The following is a 19906-nucleotide window of genomic DNA, read 5'->3' as shown; positions in this document are numbered from 1 at the left end:
CTGTGAAATGACAGCGAAGCCTGAATAGGCGCATGAACGCTCATTTGATTCTCACCTTTTTGTGTTTTTACTTAAGTGAGGTTTTGAATGCAGGACTTTTCCTTGTAGCTGAGTGTTTTCCCCCGTGCTATTGCTACTCTTACATGAGTCTGTTTTACTCATCATTTTCCGCTTCCCTTTCAGGACTTGGCGCCGGCATTACTCATTTTATTTTTCTCTGAATTTGTTTCTGGGGCTATATTTAGGCAAACACTCTGAATGGGTCTGTAGCTGCTTGGATGTCTACAAAGATACAACCAGACCCTGACATTTCTCTTAGTGTATATGCATGTAGTAATAGATAACAGTCATGGCATTTGTCAAACCCAAAGTAAAAGTTTAGAGTCTTTAATTCTACAAGAAATACTTCCTCCATGGCTACTAATAGTAGATGTTATGATTATGAGCAGCCAATACAAATACCAAGCTTATTACCATGTATTTTGCTTAAAAACAGTATATCAATTCATAGCTGTGATTATCCGGATATGGAATGTATAAATTAGGTTGTAAAGGAAAAGGTTGGCGAGTAGATGTGATGGAGATGATCTGCGTTACCGTGTGCCTATTTGACTATGAGTCAATGCTTTTTTTCCAGCACATTTGCCTACAGCATCAGCATCTCGACTCTTCCTCCGTGATTGGGCAGAGCACCGTGAGAGGTCCTGAAAATGCAAATGCAGGCAAATTTTTCAGGAGCACTGTCAGCATGAGAACTGAGGGTCTCTTGTTATCAGACGGAAAATCAGCTGTTGGGTGAGCTTACAGGAGCCTCCTCGTAGAAGAATACCTGGTATGTAGAGTTTTCTAATATAGAAATGATGAGACTTGAGCGTAGTTAATGGATACGCTGGAGATGAGAACCTTTTATGTTATAGATTTTCACTGAATTATTTATAATGCACTAAAAAAGAAAGGTTGGCTTCAAATATCTAGAATTTCCTCTTCCAGAAAAGAGTCATCCGAACAGTGCCAGTGAGACTGATAGCATCCAAGCATCATGGAGTACACATTTAGAGCAGTAACTCAAAACGCTGGGATTCTAATCTGGAGAATTGAGGTAATATGAATTAATGACTGTGTTTCAGACTGTATGATTTCATTTTCTTTGTAATGATGCAAATTTTTGTTTCTGCTGTCTGTGCAACAGAAAATGGAGCTGGTTCAAGTTCCTGAGAAATCTTATGGAAACTTTTATGAGGGTGACTGCTATTTACTCCTGTCTGTAAGTCTGGGAGCATGAATCATTGCAGTTTTGGCTGCCAGGAATGCTTAGCTAATGTTTAGTTAAGCATGCTGCTGTCTTTTAAGATTTCGCATTGTGCAATTTTTAAAAAATCACTAAAAGCTCTTGCATTTGGTCTTTTAAGTTAAGATTTGATTGATCTCCATACATTTCCCTTGACACAGAATTTCCACTTTTGAATTTCTCCAGACACATAAGGTGAAGAGCTCTCTGTCTTATGATATCCATTACTGGATTGGCTCAGAGTCCTCTCAGGATGAACAGGGCGCAGCGGCTGTTTATACCGTACAGCTGGATGAGTTTTTAGGCTCCACTCCAGTACAGCACCGGGAGGTTCAGCACCATGAGTCTGATACTTTCAGGGGCTACTTCAAACAGGGGATTATGTGAGTGAAAGATTCTGGTAGAATAGGCCTTTAAAAAAATGCAAATCATAAAGATAATATTCCTGTTTTGTTCAGCTATAAGAAAGGTGGAGTTGCAACAGGCATGAGGCACACTGAAACCAACACATATGATATTCAGAGACTGCTTCATGTGAAAGGAAACAAGAGAGTGATTGCCAAGGAGGTAAGCCGTGTTTCCCGGTGGTTTATACCATTACGGGATGGAGGACGTCATGGAGAAAGAGTTTAAATTTCCCTGTGTTTCAGGTGGGGATGAGCTGGCAGAGCTTCAATCTTGGAGATGTGTTTCTGTTGGACATTGGCAAAACCATCGTTCAGTGGAATGGGCCCAAGAGCAACAGGCAGGAAAGACTGAAAGTAAGATTTTGGAACTGTGTGGAGGTCTACGCCAACTGCTGGACGCAGAATTAATATAGAGAAATGCTGTATAGTAAACTAGAAAAAAACAACAGATGACACAAAGTTGCTTGTTTAGTTAGTGTGATTTCAGTAAGCTTGCTTTACCATTGTGCCTTATGCCCTTTACAGCAGTAACCAGTGCCTGCTTACTGGTCCATTTATTGCTAATAACTCAAATGTAAAGCAGCATTATTTTGTGGATGTAGATCCTCCATTCTCCACAAGTACTTTCAGCATCAGCCCTGTATGGGAAGTCGTACAAAATTGAAGCTCATTTCTGTGATATACAGTGACTGTTGCATTAAGAACTGAAACTTAGATATTTAATAGTCACAGTCTAGATATTTATATGATGGGTCTAAGCCATGCTGCAGGTTACTCAGGCATGTTTAGTTGTTAAAAACGTTTATTTTATCAAGCATGTTTCATAAAGCCAATGGGATTTCTAACAAAGTAACTCTGAACTTTAGATAGCATCAAACAACTCTGAAAAGGTGTGTGCGTGTACAGTGGTGGATAAAGTATCCAGACTCTGGGTAAAGACTCAGTAAGTCTATGTTTTGTTGGAAGAAATGCTCAAATAATTAACAGTCAACTCTCAACGCAGACAAAAGTATTCATCTGTCATTTGATTTTAAACTACGAGGTTTGTTCAGACTTTGTACATCGAAATCCAGCAACACTGCTCCTCAAGAGGTGCAAACCAAAGTTTTTGGAATGACTCTCATGCTTCCCAGACCCAAACATCATGGAAATTCTGTGCATAGACCCACAGGAGCAAGGCACGCAGAACAGCCCAACAATAACACATTTACAAGCCTTTTCCATGAAGAAGAACTGAAAGACTTTTTGCTGCTACAATAAGTTTATACAAGCTGTGATAGAAGCTAAACAGAGTGTTATGGAGTATATGGAGTATCTGTTGGAGCCACTCTCCCAGTAGGTCACAGCCCTGAGTGCCCCGATCCCCACTGGCACCATCTTTTCAACTTCCTCTTTCAGCCCTTGGTCTTTTTCTCATCTTCTCGTGTTCCCTCTCCTTGATGTTGCTGTTATTTGGGATTTCTACATTTATCAATCCTGCCCTCTTCTGTTGTTTGTTAACCTCCATGATGTCTGTTTGGTTAGCCATCACCAGTTTATTAGTCTGGATCTGGAAGACCCACAGGATTTAAGGTCCATCATTCTCTACCACCATCGTAGGTATCTTCCACATTCCAGCCACTGTGTTATGGTGCTCCATGTAAGCCATACCTACCTGCATCTTACACCCTGCAACTGTGTGCTGGACTGTCTCTGAGGCCTTTATTGCACAGCCTACACATGGGGTCCTGTCTGTTGTGGTAGACTTTGACTACTATATTGCTCTTGTGCTGCCATGATGAGCTGCACCACAGAGCTGTCTTTCAGAACAACCTTTTCCAGCCACTGATAGAGCGTCTCATCATCAGCTACTTCTGTCAGTGGTTCATGCATGCTTTCTTGTCACGATATCAGTGACTTCTATCTTCTCTTTTGCCCATGTGATTATACCAGCAGGGTATCTGATAACTGGTAGGACATGTTGATGGCTTGCACTTTATCCTTCCCTTTAAGCTGACTCATTTGGGCCTACCTTACTCTTTGTAGGTACTTGATTTTTACTGACTTCCTTGTGGCCTTCTGGTCCAAATTTGACTATGGGATGCCAAGGTATCTATAGCTGTTTTGAATATCTGCTATATCTCCTTATCGCACCAAGAGATTTTTATTATATTTGCATTTAAATGACTTCAGTGGTTCTCAAAAAGTATCTTGGTGTCGGAGCATGTAGTTGTATGTGATGAAATGACAGTAATGTGAACCATATTATAAGTGCTGCAAAGTTGTACTGAAGCACAGTACTTGAGTAAATGTACTTGGTTATCTTCCTGCTTGTAAAAACTTACTGAGAAAGGTAAAGCTAGCTAAGCAAGGACTACCTATCATGGAATAGCCATGGCACAGGCACAACACTGTTAAGATTTTACTTGAAATAAGCAGTAAATCTTCACCTCAACCTCTCAGGGCATGTTGCTGGCCAAAGACATCCGAGACAGAGAAAGAGGAGGCCGGGCAGACGTCAGAGTGATTGAGGGCAATGCAGAGAGCAACTCTCCACAGAACATGGAGATCTTGAACCGTGTTCTTGGAAAAAGAACAAGTGAATTGCCAGATGGGCATCCTGATGAAACTGCTGACCAGGAACAGAAGTCAAAACTCACACTTTACTGGTGAGCTGCTCCCCGGCTGCGATGTAAAATGTAGGTAAGAATTTGTGCATATTCAATGATTGCTTATACTTTTGTGCCTTTGATTTCAGCGTGTCAAATGCTGATGGTCAAATGAAGGTAACAGAGGTTGCAACACGACCACTGGTTCAGGATCTGCTCAACCATGAGGTCAGTCAGTGCAATAGTGAACTAATAGGGAATACTGGATATTCTACGTGTAGCCACAGGATACCATTAATTCTGTAAAGCTCTTTTAGGACAAAAACTTCCGCAAGGAATTCAAAATATTTCACAAAGCAAGAAATAAATGAATGTTGTGCACTGATCACATCACATAATTGTCACGTTAGGACTGCTACTTCCTGGACCAAGGAGGGATGAAGGTCTACGTATGGAAAGGGAAAAAAGCCAACAAAGCTGAAAGACAGGCTGCCATGGCCAGAGCTTTGGTGAGTGGCACCACATCGTTTGCTTATGCTTCATTGATTTGGCATTCTCTTTTCAGTATGGCATTTGTCTGGCTATTACAGGACTTCATCAAAGCGAAAAATTACCCATTCACTACAAATGTGGAGACGGTGAATGATGGGGCAGAGTCGGCTCTCTTCAAGCAGCTCTTCCAAAGGTGGACTGTGAGAGACCAGACTCAAGGCCTGGGAAAAGTGAACACAAGGGGGAAAATTGGCACGTGCAAACTCACACAACAAAAGAGATTTTCAATTTAAAAGAAAAACAAAACAGCAATAATCCACTGATTCAAGATTTGTGATTTTGCGTTGGCGACCTTATTTGTTTTAGCTCACATCACACAAGAGAAATTCGATGCCTCTCTGATGCACGCAATGCCAGAGGTTGCCGCTCAGGAGAGGATGGTGGACAACGGCACAGGTCAAGTGGAGGTACAGTATTTGCAACAATGCACGCTCACTCTGAAAACCGCTGTTGTTGATACTCACAGTATGGCAGTCACATGGTCAATGCAGAATTTTGGTCATGAGGATCAATCTATCATTTGGATGCAATCCGTTTAAAATTTTGCTTTATCAGTTTGCTGATATACTGTAAATATGTAAGATAGTTAAGAAGTGAAACCTCAAAATTTTACATTAAAACTGACTCAAAGCATTGCTAAGCAAATGTTGAGCTGAAGCACAAACAGCAAGCCTGGACACACCTTCAAAAAGAAAATCTGTGCATGATATTCATTGTTTGTATCAGATTAGGAGGAGTTAAGAATTCAAGCTGTAGTCTGACCATGTTTCTCAGCTCATAGCTCACAGATGTAGACAGATTGTGAACTAATTTGTTTCAAAGGTTACTTTCCTGAAACTGAATTTTCACGAAACAGGCTGTGTGGACATCACTGGGTTGCAGCCTTGCTTGCAACCATTCAGCAGAAATTTCTTGCCACTGGCAGCTCAAAGTTAATTCACTTTTGATGTATCCAGATGTGGAGAATTGAGAATCTGGAGCTTGTCCCTGTGGAGCCTAAATGGCATGGATACTTCTATGGAGGAGACTGTTACCTGATCCTCTACACTTACCTGGTCAACAGCAAGAAGTGCTATCTGCTCTACATTTGGCAGGTGAGGACACAACAGTCACAGACTGAAAACATTACATTTCTACAAAGCTGCCTCTTCATGGTGCTGTAAGAAATTCAGCTACTTATGCTCTTATTGTTTCAGGGGCGTCATGCCACTCAGGATGAGCTGGCAGCCTCAGCGTTTCAGGCTGTACACTTGGATCAGAAGTACAATGATGAACCGGTTCAAGTGAGAGTAACAATGGGCAAGGAACCGAGACACTTCATGGCAGTTTTCAAGGGCAAAATGGTCATCTTTGATGTAAGACCCTTCAAAGCATTTACAATAATCTACCCATAAAACATAAATGAACTACATGAGAACTGCTCATGAGCCAACATATTTCTCTTTTGTCTGTTAGGGGGGCACTTCTAGAAAAGGGTCCACTGACCCTGAACCTCCAGTAAGATTGTTCCAGGTTCGTGGTTCTGACCCATCCAACACAAAAACCATCGAGGTTCCAGCCTTGGCCAACTCTCTGAACTCCAATGACGTGTTTTTACTCAAGAGCCAATCGGGAATTTATCTGTGGTGTGGAAAGGTAAAAGAGACAATATCACAATGTAACAGGGAAACTGAGAATCCATCGTCCTGTTGTTAGCATATTTGACAGTATATTCTGCGTTTGGTGTTCACATCTACCTGGGATTAATGGTGGAGAATATAGATACAGCCTTTTATGTCACAAAAGTAACACCCAGACGTTTTTGTGCATTTCTTTTGAGTAGAACTAAATTCTAAGTCTCTTACAAGCATGGCACATTAACCAGACTAAAATGACTAATTCAGGACTTACAGTGTGCCGCCGGGCCTTTAAGTGCTTTAAAGTAAAGACATCGTTCTCATTTAAGGTTTGTCGTTTTATGTAGGGTGTTTACCAAAGTGGGTTTACCAAATTCATCAGTGGTCAAGAAACCTTTTTTTTTTTTTTCCACATAGTGTACATTTCTGCTGCATCTTTTGTAATGGTGTGTCTATTTTAGCCTGTGTCTCCTCAAAGACGCCCATCTTAAAGTCCCAGTCCCCGACTCTGAGTGAGAGTGAGATGCTCATTCTTTGTTAGCTGTGTGCCAAACTAGCCACCAGGCAGAAATTCTGTCAATATGTAACACAGATATACAAATGAGTAACTAACGAAAAGCCTGCACTACAGCTGAGTTCATATCAAGTAGTTTATGTGATTTTTTACAGGCACAAAAAAAGTCCTTTTTAAAGGATATAAATACATTTTGAAAATGTATTCTATGCAAATTTGGTGGCCAAAAATAGAATCCCAACATAACATCCATTAATCATTCAGTTATCTGGATTCAACAAAGCTTGTGAGCATGTCTTTCTTTGTTAAGAAAAAAAACAGCCAGACATTTGTAAATTGGTCAACTCCTGATCTTTGCCTAACATTAGACGATATCATCTGCTCTAAAAACATCAGAAGCAAACAGAATAATGTAATCATGCCTCAGTTATCCTCCCCAACAGTCATGACAGTGACCTTGAAAGATTAACATCTCACCTGACCTTAAATGAAACTGACACTCTGTGATGATGGGTCAGTTTACTTTGTCTCAAGAAAATAAGGTCAGCTTTATTAAGATAACAAAATAGTTTGACCTCAGGAAAACAACCTTTCTTTTATCCTGAGATGACAAAATAATCAACTTTAATTGCAATTGTTGCTGTTTGCAACCTCTGTGAAAATCAGCTGGAATATAAAAGCAACCATCTCCTTCAATCGGGCTCCTGAATTTTGTACACATGTTTTAGTCTGAAGTTAAGGAAAGCAGAAACAACAATCTCAAATGTGACAGAATAATCAAACAGGGCATCCAGATTTATACCCAAGTTTTGGGATTCTTAGAGAAAGAAACAGTAGAGGACTGTTCTCACAGATGCTCTTGTGGCAGGAGAGAAGCAAATCCTACGGTTAGTTTTACTGGAGGAAAATCAAGAAGTGTGGAGCCTATTACAGCATCAGGATGATGCTCCGTAATCTCATATGGATTTAATGCTGAGGTGTCTACTTCCTTTGGCCAGATAATCTACTAATCCAGCAAGCAAATCTGGGCCTTCAGAATTCATTGTCTTGATTCACCACAGATGTGATTGAAGTGGATCAAAGCGTCAAACTGTATGTGGATAACTGAACTTTTTGTTACTAGGGGTCAAGTGGAGATGAGAGAGCCATGGCGAAGGAGGTGAGCTCTGTGATTATAAATGGCTCACAGAGAGGCTGCGAAGAGATTGTGGCCGAGGGTCAAGAGCCCGTTGAATTCTGGGAGTCGCTTGGAGGGAAAGCTCCCTATGCCAGCGACAAAAGGTAAAGGATTAGCAAGTTTCAGGTGGATTACAGTTATAGTTTTATTAGTAGAGGAAGCACATTCGTCTCCACTATCGTGCAAGTTAAGTGTTGTTGTTGTTGTCCGCAGACTACAGCAGGTAGTTTTGGACCATGAGCCACGCCTGTTTGAATGCTCCAATAAGACGGGCCGTTTCATTGTGACTGAGGTGACTCAGTTCACACAGGACGACCTCAGCGTGGATGACGTCATGCTGCTGGACACATGGGACCAGGTAGGATGTACCAAAGAAAACCCACCGCTTTATTTTTCTGTCAACTTTGGTCACCTTGTGTTTTTTTCTCATGCGTGGGTGTTAGGTGATTCTGTGGATTGGTAAAGAGGCCAATGAGGTGGAGCGCAAAGAAGCAGTGGTCACAAGCCAGGAATACCTGCGCACCCACCCGGGTGACAGAGATCCAGAGACCCCCATCGTCTTGATAAAGCAGGGGTTCGAGCCGCCCACCTTCACTGGCTGGTTTGTAGCTTGGGATATCTCCAAATGGAGTGTGAGTTTTAGATTTCTGAATTGTGAATTTAGAATGATCATTTATGTCAACAAAATAAAAACTAAAGTAGAAAACTTCTCCTTCTTTCAGGGAGGAAAGAGCTACGAAGAGCTGAAAAAGGAGCTGGGAGATGCAGCATCACCTGTTATCATTGAGGTAGTACGTTCAATTTTTTATTTGAAAAAAATAGCTTTTTATTTAAGTGTAGTTCAGGTTTTGGCTTTAGGGTTCGTTATTTTTAGCACACAGACTCAGAAAAACAGAAATAAATAGATAGATAAATGTATAAATATTTATTTTGATATCTAATTATGTATTTCTGCAAATATAATATCTATTTCAATTCTGGCAGTTTTATTTCTCCATCCTCCATAAGAATGAGCGTCCTTTTTCCTTTAACGTAATTCTCCAGGAGCAGAGCTGCGTTGAGAGCGAAAAAAATTTTCAGTCTTTTCCACCTGACGTCTTGGTCAACAAGCTTCCCGGCGAATTGCCTGAAGGTGTAGACCCCACCCAGAAAGAGGTGCGTAATCATGTGTGTTGTGCATGTGTACGTTTTTGGGGAAACAAACGGTTGGCTCCACATGATTGCAGGGATTCCAAGGGTCAGCATTTGGTTTTATGGAGTATAATTGTATAAGTTGGGCCCCCACATGCTGCTAGAAAAGCTTTTGTGTTCCCTAACACTGCTTTTTACATGGCTGTGGAACACCACTGCAGTTATGAAACATCACCAGATCTCAAAGTTCTGATGAATCACATCATATTTGTAGTAAAACCTTACAGTGACCTCTCATGCCACTTGCACAAGGTTTGGGAAGAGATTGCACAATGTGATACCATGAAGGTGATCATTAGGAACAGTTTGGTTTTGATTTGCAGTGACTCAGCCAAACAGCAGATCCGAGCAATGCCAGAAAAATGCCTCCCACAGTTTGACAGAACCACCAGATATCCTCCCAGTAGCAGTAAAAAGGTTCAGGCTTTTTATTTCAATTTCTCACGTGCTTCTATCTTCTGTGTGAGAAAGGGGAAAAAAAAACAAATAGCGAGTCAAGTCGTGACTGATGGAAGACTAGGTGTTAGAAAATAAGTTCCGTTATAGAGCTAAACATACCCAGTAACATCTGGGGAAAAAAAACCTCAAACAAGCATTTACCTCCAAGGTGTTGCCTCAAACCAAACAATGGATGTTATTAGTTTGATTAAGTTTTATTTTAGCAGATTATCTTTTTAGAACTTTATCTCACTTTTGTACCATTCATTCATGAGCCTTAAAATGGTGTCCATCTAGCTGTGAGGCATGCTCTCACTAAATTGGGATTCTGCTTTTCAGAAACACCTCTCTGACACCGACTTCATCGACGTATTCGGGATCACCAAAGACGACTACGTGAAGCTGCCGCAGTGGAAGCAGCTTAAGATGAAGAAAGAGAAGGGGATGTTTTGATGATGATCTGAACAGCATTTAAAATGAAAGTCGTTAGTTGGACTCTCTTTTGTGTCATCTAATCTGATTTTCCACCTATATCAAATCGTGTGATTAGATACAAATTGCTTTGTGATTAACAGCTAATAAACCGTGTAGAGCTCATGTGAAATGATTCAAACACAAAGTACAATAGGTGTATGTGGTGCAGAAACAAAGACGTTATTCTAAATTACTCCCAAACTCCAGGCCAAGAGTAAGGAGGCTCCCTTTAAAGAGGTCTACTCTGCCATCTGTTGGACAGGAAATGCTACGACATGCTTTCTTTCAGATTCTGACCACATTGTGCTCCAGTAAACCTGCTTATTTTCAGTTCTGAATGTTGAGCATCAAATAAAGCTGTGTGCGAAGTCATTCCCTCTCATTTCAAGCAGTTTCTCCAAATGATAGATGTAAGCACAAACGACAAAGCAACAGCAGCATTATTCACTTTTTATTTTGATAAATCATCCTTTGCTTCAACAGCAGAACGTCTCAAAGACGTTGAAAATATTCAGACATAGAAAAGGCATCAACTTACAGAAAGAACGTTGTTGTTTTCTTTGCATTGATGTGCGAAAACTCCGATTACTTGATAAACTGTCTTCTGCATGCTTGACATGCCAACCAGTGCCTGTGACATTTAAAGGATATATTTCAATAAGACAACAAACAAAATCCCTTTGATCTGATTCCCAACATCCAACAACAGAGGATGCTTTATGATTCATATGATATAACCTGACAGTTCAAGAAGTGACCCTGCGGTCACCATGTGGAAGGAGAACAAGCAACGCGTCATCAGAGCCTTCCTGTGCACGACAAATAGTCAAGTAAGAGCATGTGAACCAGCGTCAGGCTGAAACAGGAATGTGAGAAAGGTTATAAAGGCAAATTAGAGAGAGTACAAACATTATCCGCTGCTTTAAAACATCAACAACAACACAGTATTACGCTTAACACAGCTGCAAATATCCTACACACCTTCAAGTGGATTTGTATTGTTCTAACATAAAGAGTTTATCAAAATCTAACGATTTGATAGAAAAGAAAAACTCCTTTTAACAGCATCTATTTTTGCTGTTATTAACATAAAAGGAGCATCTGCGAAGGAGCTGCATGCTAAAGCACTAACATGACAGAGCGAATATGCCGAGTCTTATACATGCTCGTGCGAACCATCACAAATGAAAAAAAATTAAAAAAAGTGATAACGTATAAAGTGTTTTCCAGAAATTAGACACAGCAGACTAATTTCCACCCGAACGTGTGCGAACATACTGTATCAGCTGGCAGACAGGAAGCAGCCTGCAGCACACCTGCTGATTCTTTCTCACCGACGTTTTTTGGCCGTAGAGGGAATGTTGTTTCAGCTCAATTTTTTCTCCTCAATGCAAGACCTTTAAAAAGTGCAAATGCAGCCAAATCAACTTGAAAGCAAAATAGGTCAAATGGACTGTAAAAAAAACAGAAAGATATTTAGTATTTGGGGAGTAAACAGATTATACGTAAAGAACCCCAAACGTACTGAAGCCTGCCTTTGATTGAAAGTATCTGACGATAAACCTGCTTCAGTTAATGAGGCTGTGTAGTTTTGAGAGGACAGCTTGCCAACACTCCATATGTGAACAGCTCACTGTATTTTAGATACAGATATATTCAGATTGGTGTTCTGGCAGGTTGTTGAGTATAAAAAAAAATTAGATTTAAAAAATCTGAGTGTTTTCCCTATTTGTCCACGTTTAAAAAATAAAAAAATAAATGTAATTCTTAAAAAACAGTTAAGACAGATTTAAAAGCAACGCTTGGCAACTAACGTAAAGGTATTATTATTATTATTATTATTCTCTTTTTTTTATTTTTTGGATAAAACACCTTTTGGATCCTGAGTTTCTTTGTTGTCCATTACAACAACAGTGAGTTACGAATACAGCTTCTTATTGATTTAGCTGCCAATCGATCCATCAATCTATCATTGGTTTTGTTATGCTAATTTGACTTATTAATTCATCAAAAGATACACATTAAAACGCTCTCCTGGAGAGATTTCAGCGATGACAAAAAGAAGCAGCCAATTCTAACCTTTAAGAAGCTGAAAGCTGCAAACGTTTGTCAACGACACAAAAACAGCTCACCGTTCCCTGCAAACTAATTTTCCTTAGATTGACGAATGATTGTAGCTGTAATTACAGTTTTCTACAGTAATAATAATAATAATAATAATACCAAGCCAAGACCTCTTGAATTCACCAAGTTGCCTTGTTCCTGACTCTTTGCTCTGGTGAAATTAAGACATGATGCAGGATTCGGGGTTTTTGGTCTCGCCCTCGTTGCCCTGACAGCTGCTCGTTGGATTTTCCTCTTTGTTCTCTGAATCATCGGGCAGGTCGTCATCTCCTGGAAAGATCCGGTCATGTTCCGGAGTATCAGCAGATGCGTCCTCGTAGGCACTTATGCTGTCTGAGTCGTTTGTGTCTGGAGACTGATCTTTACCGTCCACCGTGCAGTTTTCGTAGGGCCTCTGGAAGACTCCGTCCTTGGGGGCCGGGTCACCCACCGAGAGAGAAGGTAGCTGGTCCAGCGGCTGGCTGACCATCCTCTGCAGCTTCGTCGGCGTGCTTCCTGCATCTTCTGCGCCCGGTTCTCCATTCTTTGCAGCAGCTAGTCCTCCGCTGCTGTTTTCTCTGTGGCACGTTTCACACAGCAAGGTGTCCTTTTCTTTTTCCTCAGCAACGTGGTCGCTCATCTGCTCCTGTTTTGCTTCTTCGTTCGTCATGTTCACTGGAGGAGTTGGATTGGTGTCCCTTTCCTGCAGACAGAACACAAAGGGTCCATTATTTTGTGCATTTCAGTTTCTCATTTGCTTCCATACCCTGTCAGCCTGCTTCCCAGATCGATTTGAAAGACATTTTATTTCTAAAAGAATGAGCACATCACAATAAGAACTGATTCTAGAGACCACAAGACAGCCTCTTCAGTCACATTTTTACCTCTTTTAATCTCTCCACCTCCTGCATTAGAGAGGAAACGAGGCTCTCCAGTTTCCTCTTGGCCCCCTTCTCTTGTTCCAGCTCCTGCCAATGTAGAGAGACACCAGCATCATGACGGGTTCCATTATTGTGCCATTATTAACCATCAACTTAAAAAACAAAAGTTTGGGGACTCAATAGTTTCATTGTTTTGGGTGTTTTAGTTGTGGTGAGGCCTCGACTTACCGAACTAGCCTGTCCAGCTTCTCTCTGGGCTTCGGCCAGCAGCTCCTCTACACCCTCCAGCGTGTCCTGCAGGACGTCCACCTGGAACAACAGAGCCTCTCGCTCAACCTCCAGCCCACGCAGCTCCTGCACCGCCTCGTCATAGCTGGCCTGCAGCTCCAGCTACACCAAAACATGGTTACAAATGGGTGTGGGCAACCTCAGAGGAATGCTTGATAATCAGTAGGAGAACAAGTGCTCAGTGAGAACTATGTGTGGGCGGCCTTGTGTGGAGGCATGGCCGACCCTGAATATGTAAAAGAATAGTTTTCGCCGTAGTTATTCATTCCTGGATTGATAGAGAAAGAGCAATCGGCAAACAAGAACAATAAGAAACAATCACCATTTCTGGTAGTCCCATGAAGAGGTCCTGGTCAGACTGCTGAAAGGAAACAAACATGAAAATAGATCAGTTAACTTATAAAGAGGTTGGCTGAGTGTTTATTTTTTAACTTTGGTTAAAAGAGAATAAACTGAACACTTTAACAGACATTACTTGTGACATCAATACTCTCATTTGAGCACATATTTTGACTAAGACTGAGACTAAATGGATCTTAAATGGCTTCTTTAAATGGCTTCCACACTGTTGCATAAAGATCTATGATCCAGTGAGAAATTCGTCTCTGTTGCAACCATAAACATCTTTATCAACACTTCTATCACATCCCATTTACTGACCTTTAAGCACAGAATTATATCACCAAAGACATTGTTGCATATGTCTTTATTTTTTACTGTAATGATAGTTTGAGTAAAAAAAAACAATGCAGTGCCCTAAAGGCTGTACAGAAAGAAAGAAAAAAAAAAACTATAGCTGTGGGTGTCGTCACTTTTCAATGAAATAATGGCTGATCATCATCTGGTACAGAGAAACCGCAGCTTTTACATCATGTGAACTTGTTCAAAAGAACTCTTAAAAAGTCTTCGCTACAAACGAAGTCCATCGAATGTTTCACTGCAGGATGTAAAGCCTAATCGTGTACTCATCATGAACTTCACAAGAAAATTCTCATATATGTAACGTTGGCGACGCTTACATGTTAAACTGTAAAACGTATAGAAAGAAAGCTAAAAGCAGCCGACTGTCTTTGTCCTCTCGTCTGTAAACGTCATGTTGGCTTTCCTGGAACCATTTCAGCGGTGTATCCGTGGCAACAGCAGGGCAGGCACAGACATCCCTCTAAATAGGGTGTGGTCATCACCAGCTCGGTCAGATCTTAAGCTCCTTAAACCATAGCCTTTTACTGGGATTTCCATTAATGCGACATCGACTGAAATGTGTAAAGGCATCGTCTGTGAGCGAGCACCCTGCTACATTTCCCATCATTTCTGACAAGTTCGGGTTAACCTGGGCTAATTTGACATATGACCTGCTTTACAGAAGAACGAGACAGATTGGGTTGTAAAATAAATAAATAAATAGGATGCTATATTAATCAAACTATTTTACTAGTATTTTGTACAGCACCGATGCATTTGTGCCCCTTGCATTGCCCAGAGGGGAAAAACTGCTCGATGTTGGCGACAGCCTTTTAGACCGTGCCTTCTGCTCTCACACGTGCACTGAACAGCAGAGACATGACAGCGAAGACAAGGCCCCGAGCTGAGATTAGAGCTGATGTTTTTTGGATATCATTTCAACTACACACGTTACAATACGTGTAAGACAACCACCACAAGATAGATGCCAATCAGAGTTCTTCGTGACACCAACTGTTCAATAAGCTTAAAGGGATAGTTTGACATAGTTTTGACTCTTTTGACATGAAGCTGTATGACATCCCATATTAGCAACATCATTTATGAACATTTTCTTACCCCCTGCTGTGTCCTGTGAGCCGAGTTCCAGCCTCGTTTTGGCGTTGACGAAGGTAGACCGGCTAGTTGGCTGGGGTTGCAAAACTAAAGCGTCTTGCTTCTCAAAACAATATGTGTTCAAAAGAGCATCACAAAATCGTTCATCCAGAAAAAGTCAGACCTCACAATCGCTTGGCGCTATTTTTGCCTTCCTTCATATCAATGTGTACAGCCACCTGCCGACAGCCGCACCTGTTACGATGTTTACTGCTCGGAAGCAGGGGACTGCTCAGTCTGCACTTCGGTCTGCACGGTCTACACAACACGCAGCAGGGGGTAAGTCAATGTTCATAAATGATATGGCTAATATGGGATGTCATACAGCTTCATGTCAAAAGAGGCGAACTATCCCTTTAAACACGTAGAAATTAGATTTTCAACTGGTGCCCTCCAACCGTCCCAACGTAGACATAATCACAGTCCACCAAACATGCTGAAAAATAAATTGTTACGGCAAAATGTAGCCTAGATGATTACAAGAAGCTTTATATGGACTTTGGAATTATTCCCCACTTTATTTGATATTCCATCTCGTGCTAATGCTGACATTACGCACGCACCATTGCTCATTCTTCTGGAGACAGAAGAAAGCGTCAAATAGAAGTAACCAAAGTCTGAATGTCTGGACATCAAAAGTAAATATAACAACATGTGTGGACGTGATGACAGCTTTTGATTATTCATAGTGTTACATCAGTGTATACGAAGCATTTTACTGTTGGAGCAGGTTCGTTTGCAGTTAGTATTATATATCAAACTAAATGTCAGCGTGCCTTATCTGCCTTATTCCAGCCAACACATTAAAAACCTGTGAGATGATGTGTTTCAACATACGCTCAGATAATGAGTTTGTCAGTGAGGGAGGAACACAGATTACGTCTGAATCATTTCTAAGAAGGATCCTTTATATAACAAAAACATATGCTTTTACTCAGTTTCTGAACATACATGTTTCTGAGATGTGAGAAGAGTGAGTACTTTTGGTCACCAGCTGAAAGTTTTTTGGGAAGCACAGGATTAACAATAACAAATGTTGTGGTTTTTTTAATCTGCACACTATATGTACAAACGTTATCGGAGAAGCTAGAAACTGGGGCATGCTGTGTGGGTGTTTTATCTTTACGTTTCAAAGATAATGACTCATTACCGACACAGGTGAGGATTATCCGGACAGAGTTCACGGCAGCTCGTACACAGGTGTGTGGGTGTTGTGTGGCTCCTACCTGGCTGTCAGTCCTCTTCTTCAGGGTGCCTGCTCGGCTGTCGCTTCGTGCCAAACGCCTGGATGAGCTCTCAGTCTGAAGGCGAAACGGTGGAGATCTACTTAGCATCACTTTCAGTCACAACAAAAACCCAAGAGGCTAACTGAGCTAATAATGGTGAAGGGAAGTGAAGCTGTGGGCACGATAAACACAACTTGTGCTTATTTATTGTCATTTAGCCATTATTTAGGCAAAAAAACAAGTCAGTTCCTTTCTAAAAACGTCAATTCACAAGGTCTTCTAGCCTTAAACAGTTCTTTTTTTGTTTGTTTTAAGTGTACCTAAGTGTCAGCTTTAGCTCTGACGTTAAACATTTATGACGCCGTGATTTTCCTCCGCTCACCTCTTTAATAATGCTGCGCAGAGACTCGTCCTCGCTCAATCCGCGAGAAAACGTCCGTTTTTTTGGCGAGCCGCTGCTGTCCAGTGTGACCGAGTGCATTTTTATGTTTTATATTGAGTTTTTCGTTTATGTAAGAGACGCCTACGACTTCTCCAACTGAACTGTTGTTTGGTATTTGGTTCCTACGCAGCAGACGACCAGGCCATAATCTACGGAGAGCAGCAGAGACCAAACCGCCACAGCACCGCCCTCCTTCCGTCTGCTGAGGAGAAAAAGAATATGTGTCGGACTTCTGCAGAAAACACGAGTCATGCTTATAGCTGTTGTAAAGTTCTGCAAGATATCGTGAATAATTGACCAGAACTGCCAGGTACTGAGGGGAGTTTATGATTCCTGAGAAAAATCTGATATGTACAAACTCCATGCCAAAGACTCTGATATAAATAGAGGAAAAATGGATCGGTTTCTATATTCTCTTATTCGATTTGATGGAATCGAACAAGCAGAAACCAAATATACACAACAAATTAAGTAATTGAGAGACATTTGTGGGCACTGTGGCCGTGCATTATATTTGGTTGTAGCCTACTTGAGAATTGGCCTATAATGGTGCTAATCTGAATTTACAAGGGACTCTAATAAATTAAAAAAACACGTTCATTTTTCATCAAATACAACTAAACCTACGTGAGATAAAGCAGCATATATTCAATAAGTCCACTTCTTATCGCCACAACCCTAATGTATGTTGATACATTTTTTTTCAAAACAAGTCTGTCACTTTGGCTTTCGCTAAACTTCACTTTAGATCTGCTTTGCTCACTTTGTTCCATGGCATCATTTTTATACCCCAAACCACAGGGGTACTTAATGGAGTTATCATGTCCAAAAGCAGATATTTTAGATCTCTTAAATCTCTCTATATATATTTTCTACGGGCCCTGAAGTCTTCATGTTAGGCAAAAAGAATGGAACTTCTTATGTTAGATGATTTTTTTTTTTTTTTGGTTATTCAGATACTTTTTATATGTTGACGAGTATTTGATCACATGTAGGCCTACACAAATATTCAAGAAATAATTCAGACACTGTTCAGACCCTGTCAAATAAAGCAAACAGTTGGGTGCGTTTATTTGGTGCCAAAGCAGGAAAATGAGGTTCAATATAATGATGCCATGACAATGTTCCAAACTGGCAATCATCTAATCCAAAATTTGAGCTCTTGTACATCTGATATTTTCTCCACATCTTGGCAACACTGACAAAAAGAAGATAACAAAAACAAACTACTCTTGCTGTATTTTGATTTTCCTTTCCCAAGTTTGTCACCAATCTCTCCTTTTTTTTTTAAGTGGAAAGGTACGCAATTGCTTGCTGGAATAGTACCTCGCTAATTTTTCTTTTGCCTTATCTGGTTTGTGGTTTTGTGTGAATGGTTGTTTGTCTCTTTTATCTCGGTGTTGGTCCTGTGATGGGCTGGTGGTGACCTGTCCTGGGTGTACCCTGCTTCTTGGCTATGCATTAATCAACGAATGCAGATTTTATTTTGGTAAAGAATTTAACTTTGTTGCTCAAGATCATAGACTTTTTCACAGCCTATGCTCAGGACTCAGTACTTGGGCAGGCATAAGATTTTGAACCAGTTAAACCGGTAAAAGGCTGCCAACTGATTTTGCAAACGAGAAGGAAAGGAAGGAAATTTGAGCAAACCATGGAAAAAGCAATAAAGGTTCAGTCAAGGGGATTTTGTTTCTTTGGGTTTGTCCCTGTGTGAATCAAGCCAAAAAAAACATTGATTTAGATGCTAATTTTGTTTCGATTAAGCTTATTTTCCAACTTGCAGAGGGTGACATGTGTCTCGTGACTCTGTCTTATGAAACTGATGACCGCATGCAACAACGTGTCATTGTAAATGACTCAATTCAAACAATAGTGTGAATTAGCCAGAAGGAATTAGTCTGAGCAGTAAAACATGTGAACACATGAGAACATGTGCATGTTGCACAAGTGAAGGTTGCGGCTCTGCAGCTGCAATTATATTCATCTCCAGCAGGTGGCAATGGTAGGTCAGTGATGCCTCACTGGAAACTTAGTGCTCCAAAGACTGAAATTATATTAAAATTAAAACTTTTGTCAAAACATCCACAGGTGAAAAACACTAATCACAATCAGGTTAGATTCCAACATGTTTGTAGGCTACATTTTGGGATGATACTTGGCAGAGGCTTCAATCCTACATTCATAAATCATTAGAGACGTTTGAAAATGTTAACACATATTCATTAAGCCGGGAAAGGTAAAGTAAATCTTTACACATTATTTAGTCTATTTATATCATCATTAAATCTCATGCCACTAAATCGCTGAGGGATCTCTTAACGGGCTGTTGGGCATAATGTCTGCATGAAGCTTTAATCATAATATTATCTCGTGATGTTTTGGGGATTTTTTCGAAATCCAGATGTATTTTTTCCACTTTTGAAAGATTTATTTATTTATTTTTTTTTTCTTTTTTCTTTTTAAATGAAAATGCCTATATTTACATTCTTAGTTCTTTAAACAAATAACTTGACTCTGTCAGTCTCGTGCAACTTCTCAGTAACGTGTTCAGGTACGCATATGAAGCATCCACACGAGTGTGTTTCTTCTCAAAATGAAATATAAATGTTAATATCTATGTGATTTGTGAGATGGTTTGGTGAATTCGGGGGGAATCCGTGAAGCTTTTTCTTAAATGCACGCCATGAAAAATAACCACTGCGCACAGAACCACATTCTGCCGTCGTCACAACAACTTAATTGGTTTATATTTCTAATGTGAGGCATTGTTTGTGGACTGTAAAACATTTATACTCTCATAACAGCGCGTGCACCCTCCCTTCGCTCTGTCCCTCTTGACTTGGTGACAGACCTAAAAGCCTTTTGTTGCAATCTTAGCCAATGGA

At 40.6% G+C, this 19906-nt stretch overlaps 2 protein-coding genes across 3 annotated transcripts; one reads left to right on the top strand and one right to left on the bottom strand.

The window, feature by feature from the left end:
- Positions 1-750: 750 nt before the first annotated feature.
- Positions 751-10617, top strand: avil (advillin). The gene is made up of 20 exons (XM_075460797.1): positions 751-832; positions 991-1099; positions 1190-1264; positions 1475-1671; positions 1747-1855; positions 1939-2049; positions 4138-4343; positions 4433-4511; positions 4694-4792; positions 4874-5027; positions 5142-5242; positions 5792-5929; positions 6032-6190; positions 6291-6470; positions 8089-8246; positions 8356-8500; positions 8586-8774; positions 8865-8930; positions 9187-9297; positions 10111-10617. The coding sequence occupies exons 2-20, from the start codon at positions 1040-1042 to the stop codon at positions 10222-10224; spliced, it is 2451 nt and encodes an 816-aa protein (XP_075316912.1). The 5' UTR covers positions 751-832; positions 991-1039; the 3' UTR covers positions 10225-10617.
- A 66-nt stretch (positions 10618-10683) lies between these two features.
- LOC142377065 (uncharacterized) lies at positions 10684-17205 on the bottom strand. 2 transcript variants are annotated; one of them, XM_075460800.1, is made up of 6 exons: positions 16962-17205; positions 16580-16654; positions 13840-13875; positions 13458-13619; positions 13233-13316; positions 10684-13051 (listed from the first exon to the last, which is right to left on the bottom strand). In XM_075460800.1, exons 1-6 carry the CDS (start codon positions 17058-17060, stop codon positions 12530-12532), a joined length of 978 nt encoding a protein of 325 aa, XP_075316915.1. In that variant the 5' UTR covers positions 17061-17205; the 3' UTR covers positions 10684-12529. The 2 variants fall into 2 exon arrangements, with proteins under 2 accessions (XP_075316915.1, XP_075316914.1); XM_075460799.1 differs by having other exon boundaries at positions 13840-13878; positions 16962-17204.
- Positions 17206-19906: the final 2701 nt, after the last annotated feature.

Source organism: Odontesthes bonariensis, chromosome 3, assembly GCF_027942865.1.
Source record: "Odontesthes bonariensis isolate fOdoBon6 chromosome 3, fOdoBon6.hap1, whole genome shotgun sequence".
NCBI lineage: Eukaryota > Metazoa > Chordata > Actinopteri > Atheriniformes > Atherinopsidae > Odontesthes > Odontesthes bonariensis.
Note: the sequence above shows the minus strand (reverse complement) of the source record. Positions and strands in the feature narration are given on the sequence as shown.

Excerpts from the sequence above, each read along its gene's own strand:
- avil (XM_075460797.1), top strand. The coding sequence starts at position 1,040 with ATGGAGTACACATTTAGAGCAGTAACTCAAAACGCTGGGATTCTAATC. Across the intron at positions 5,930-6,031 it reads ATCTGCTCTACATTTGGCAG|GGGCGTCATGCCACTCAGGA; the intron begins GTGAGGACACAA and ends TTATTGTTTCAG. Across the intron at positions 6,471-8,088 it reads TTTATCTGTGGTGTGGAAAG|GGGTCAAGTGGAGATGAGAG; the intron begins GTAAAAGAGACA and ends TTTTGTTACTAG.
- LOC142377065 (XM_075460799.1), bottom strand. The coding sequence starts at position 17,060 with ATGCACTCGGTCACACTGGACAGCAGCGGCTCGCCAAAAAAACGGACG. Across the intron at positions 13,879-16,579 it reads AGAAGAGGACTGACAGCCAG|CAGTCTGACCAGGACCTCTT; the intron begins GTAGGAGCCACA and ends GTTTCCTTTCAG. Across the intron at positions 13,317-13,457 it reads AAGCTGGACAGGCTAGTTCG|GAGCTGGAACAAGAGAAGGG; the intron begins GTAAGTCGAGGC and ends CTACATTGGCAG.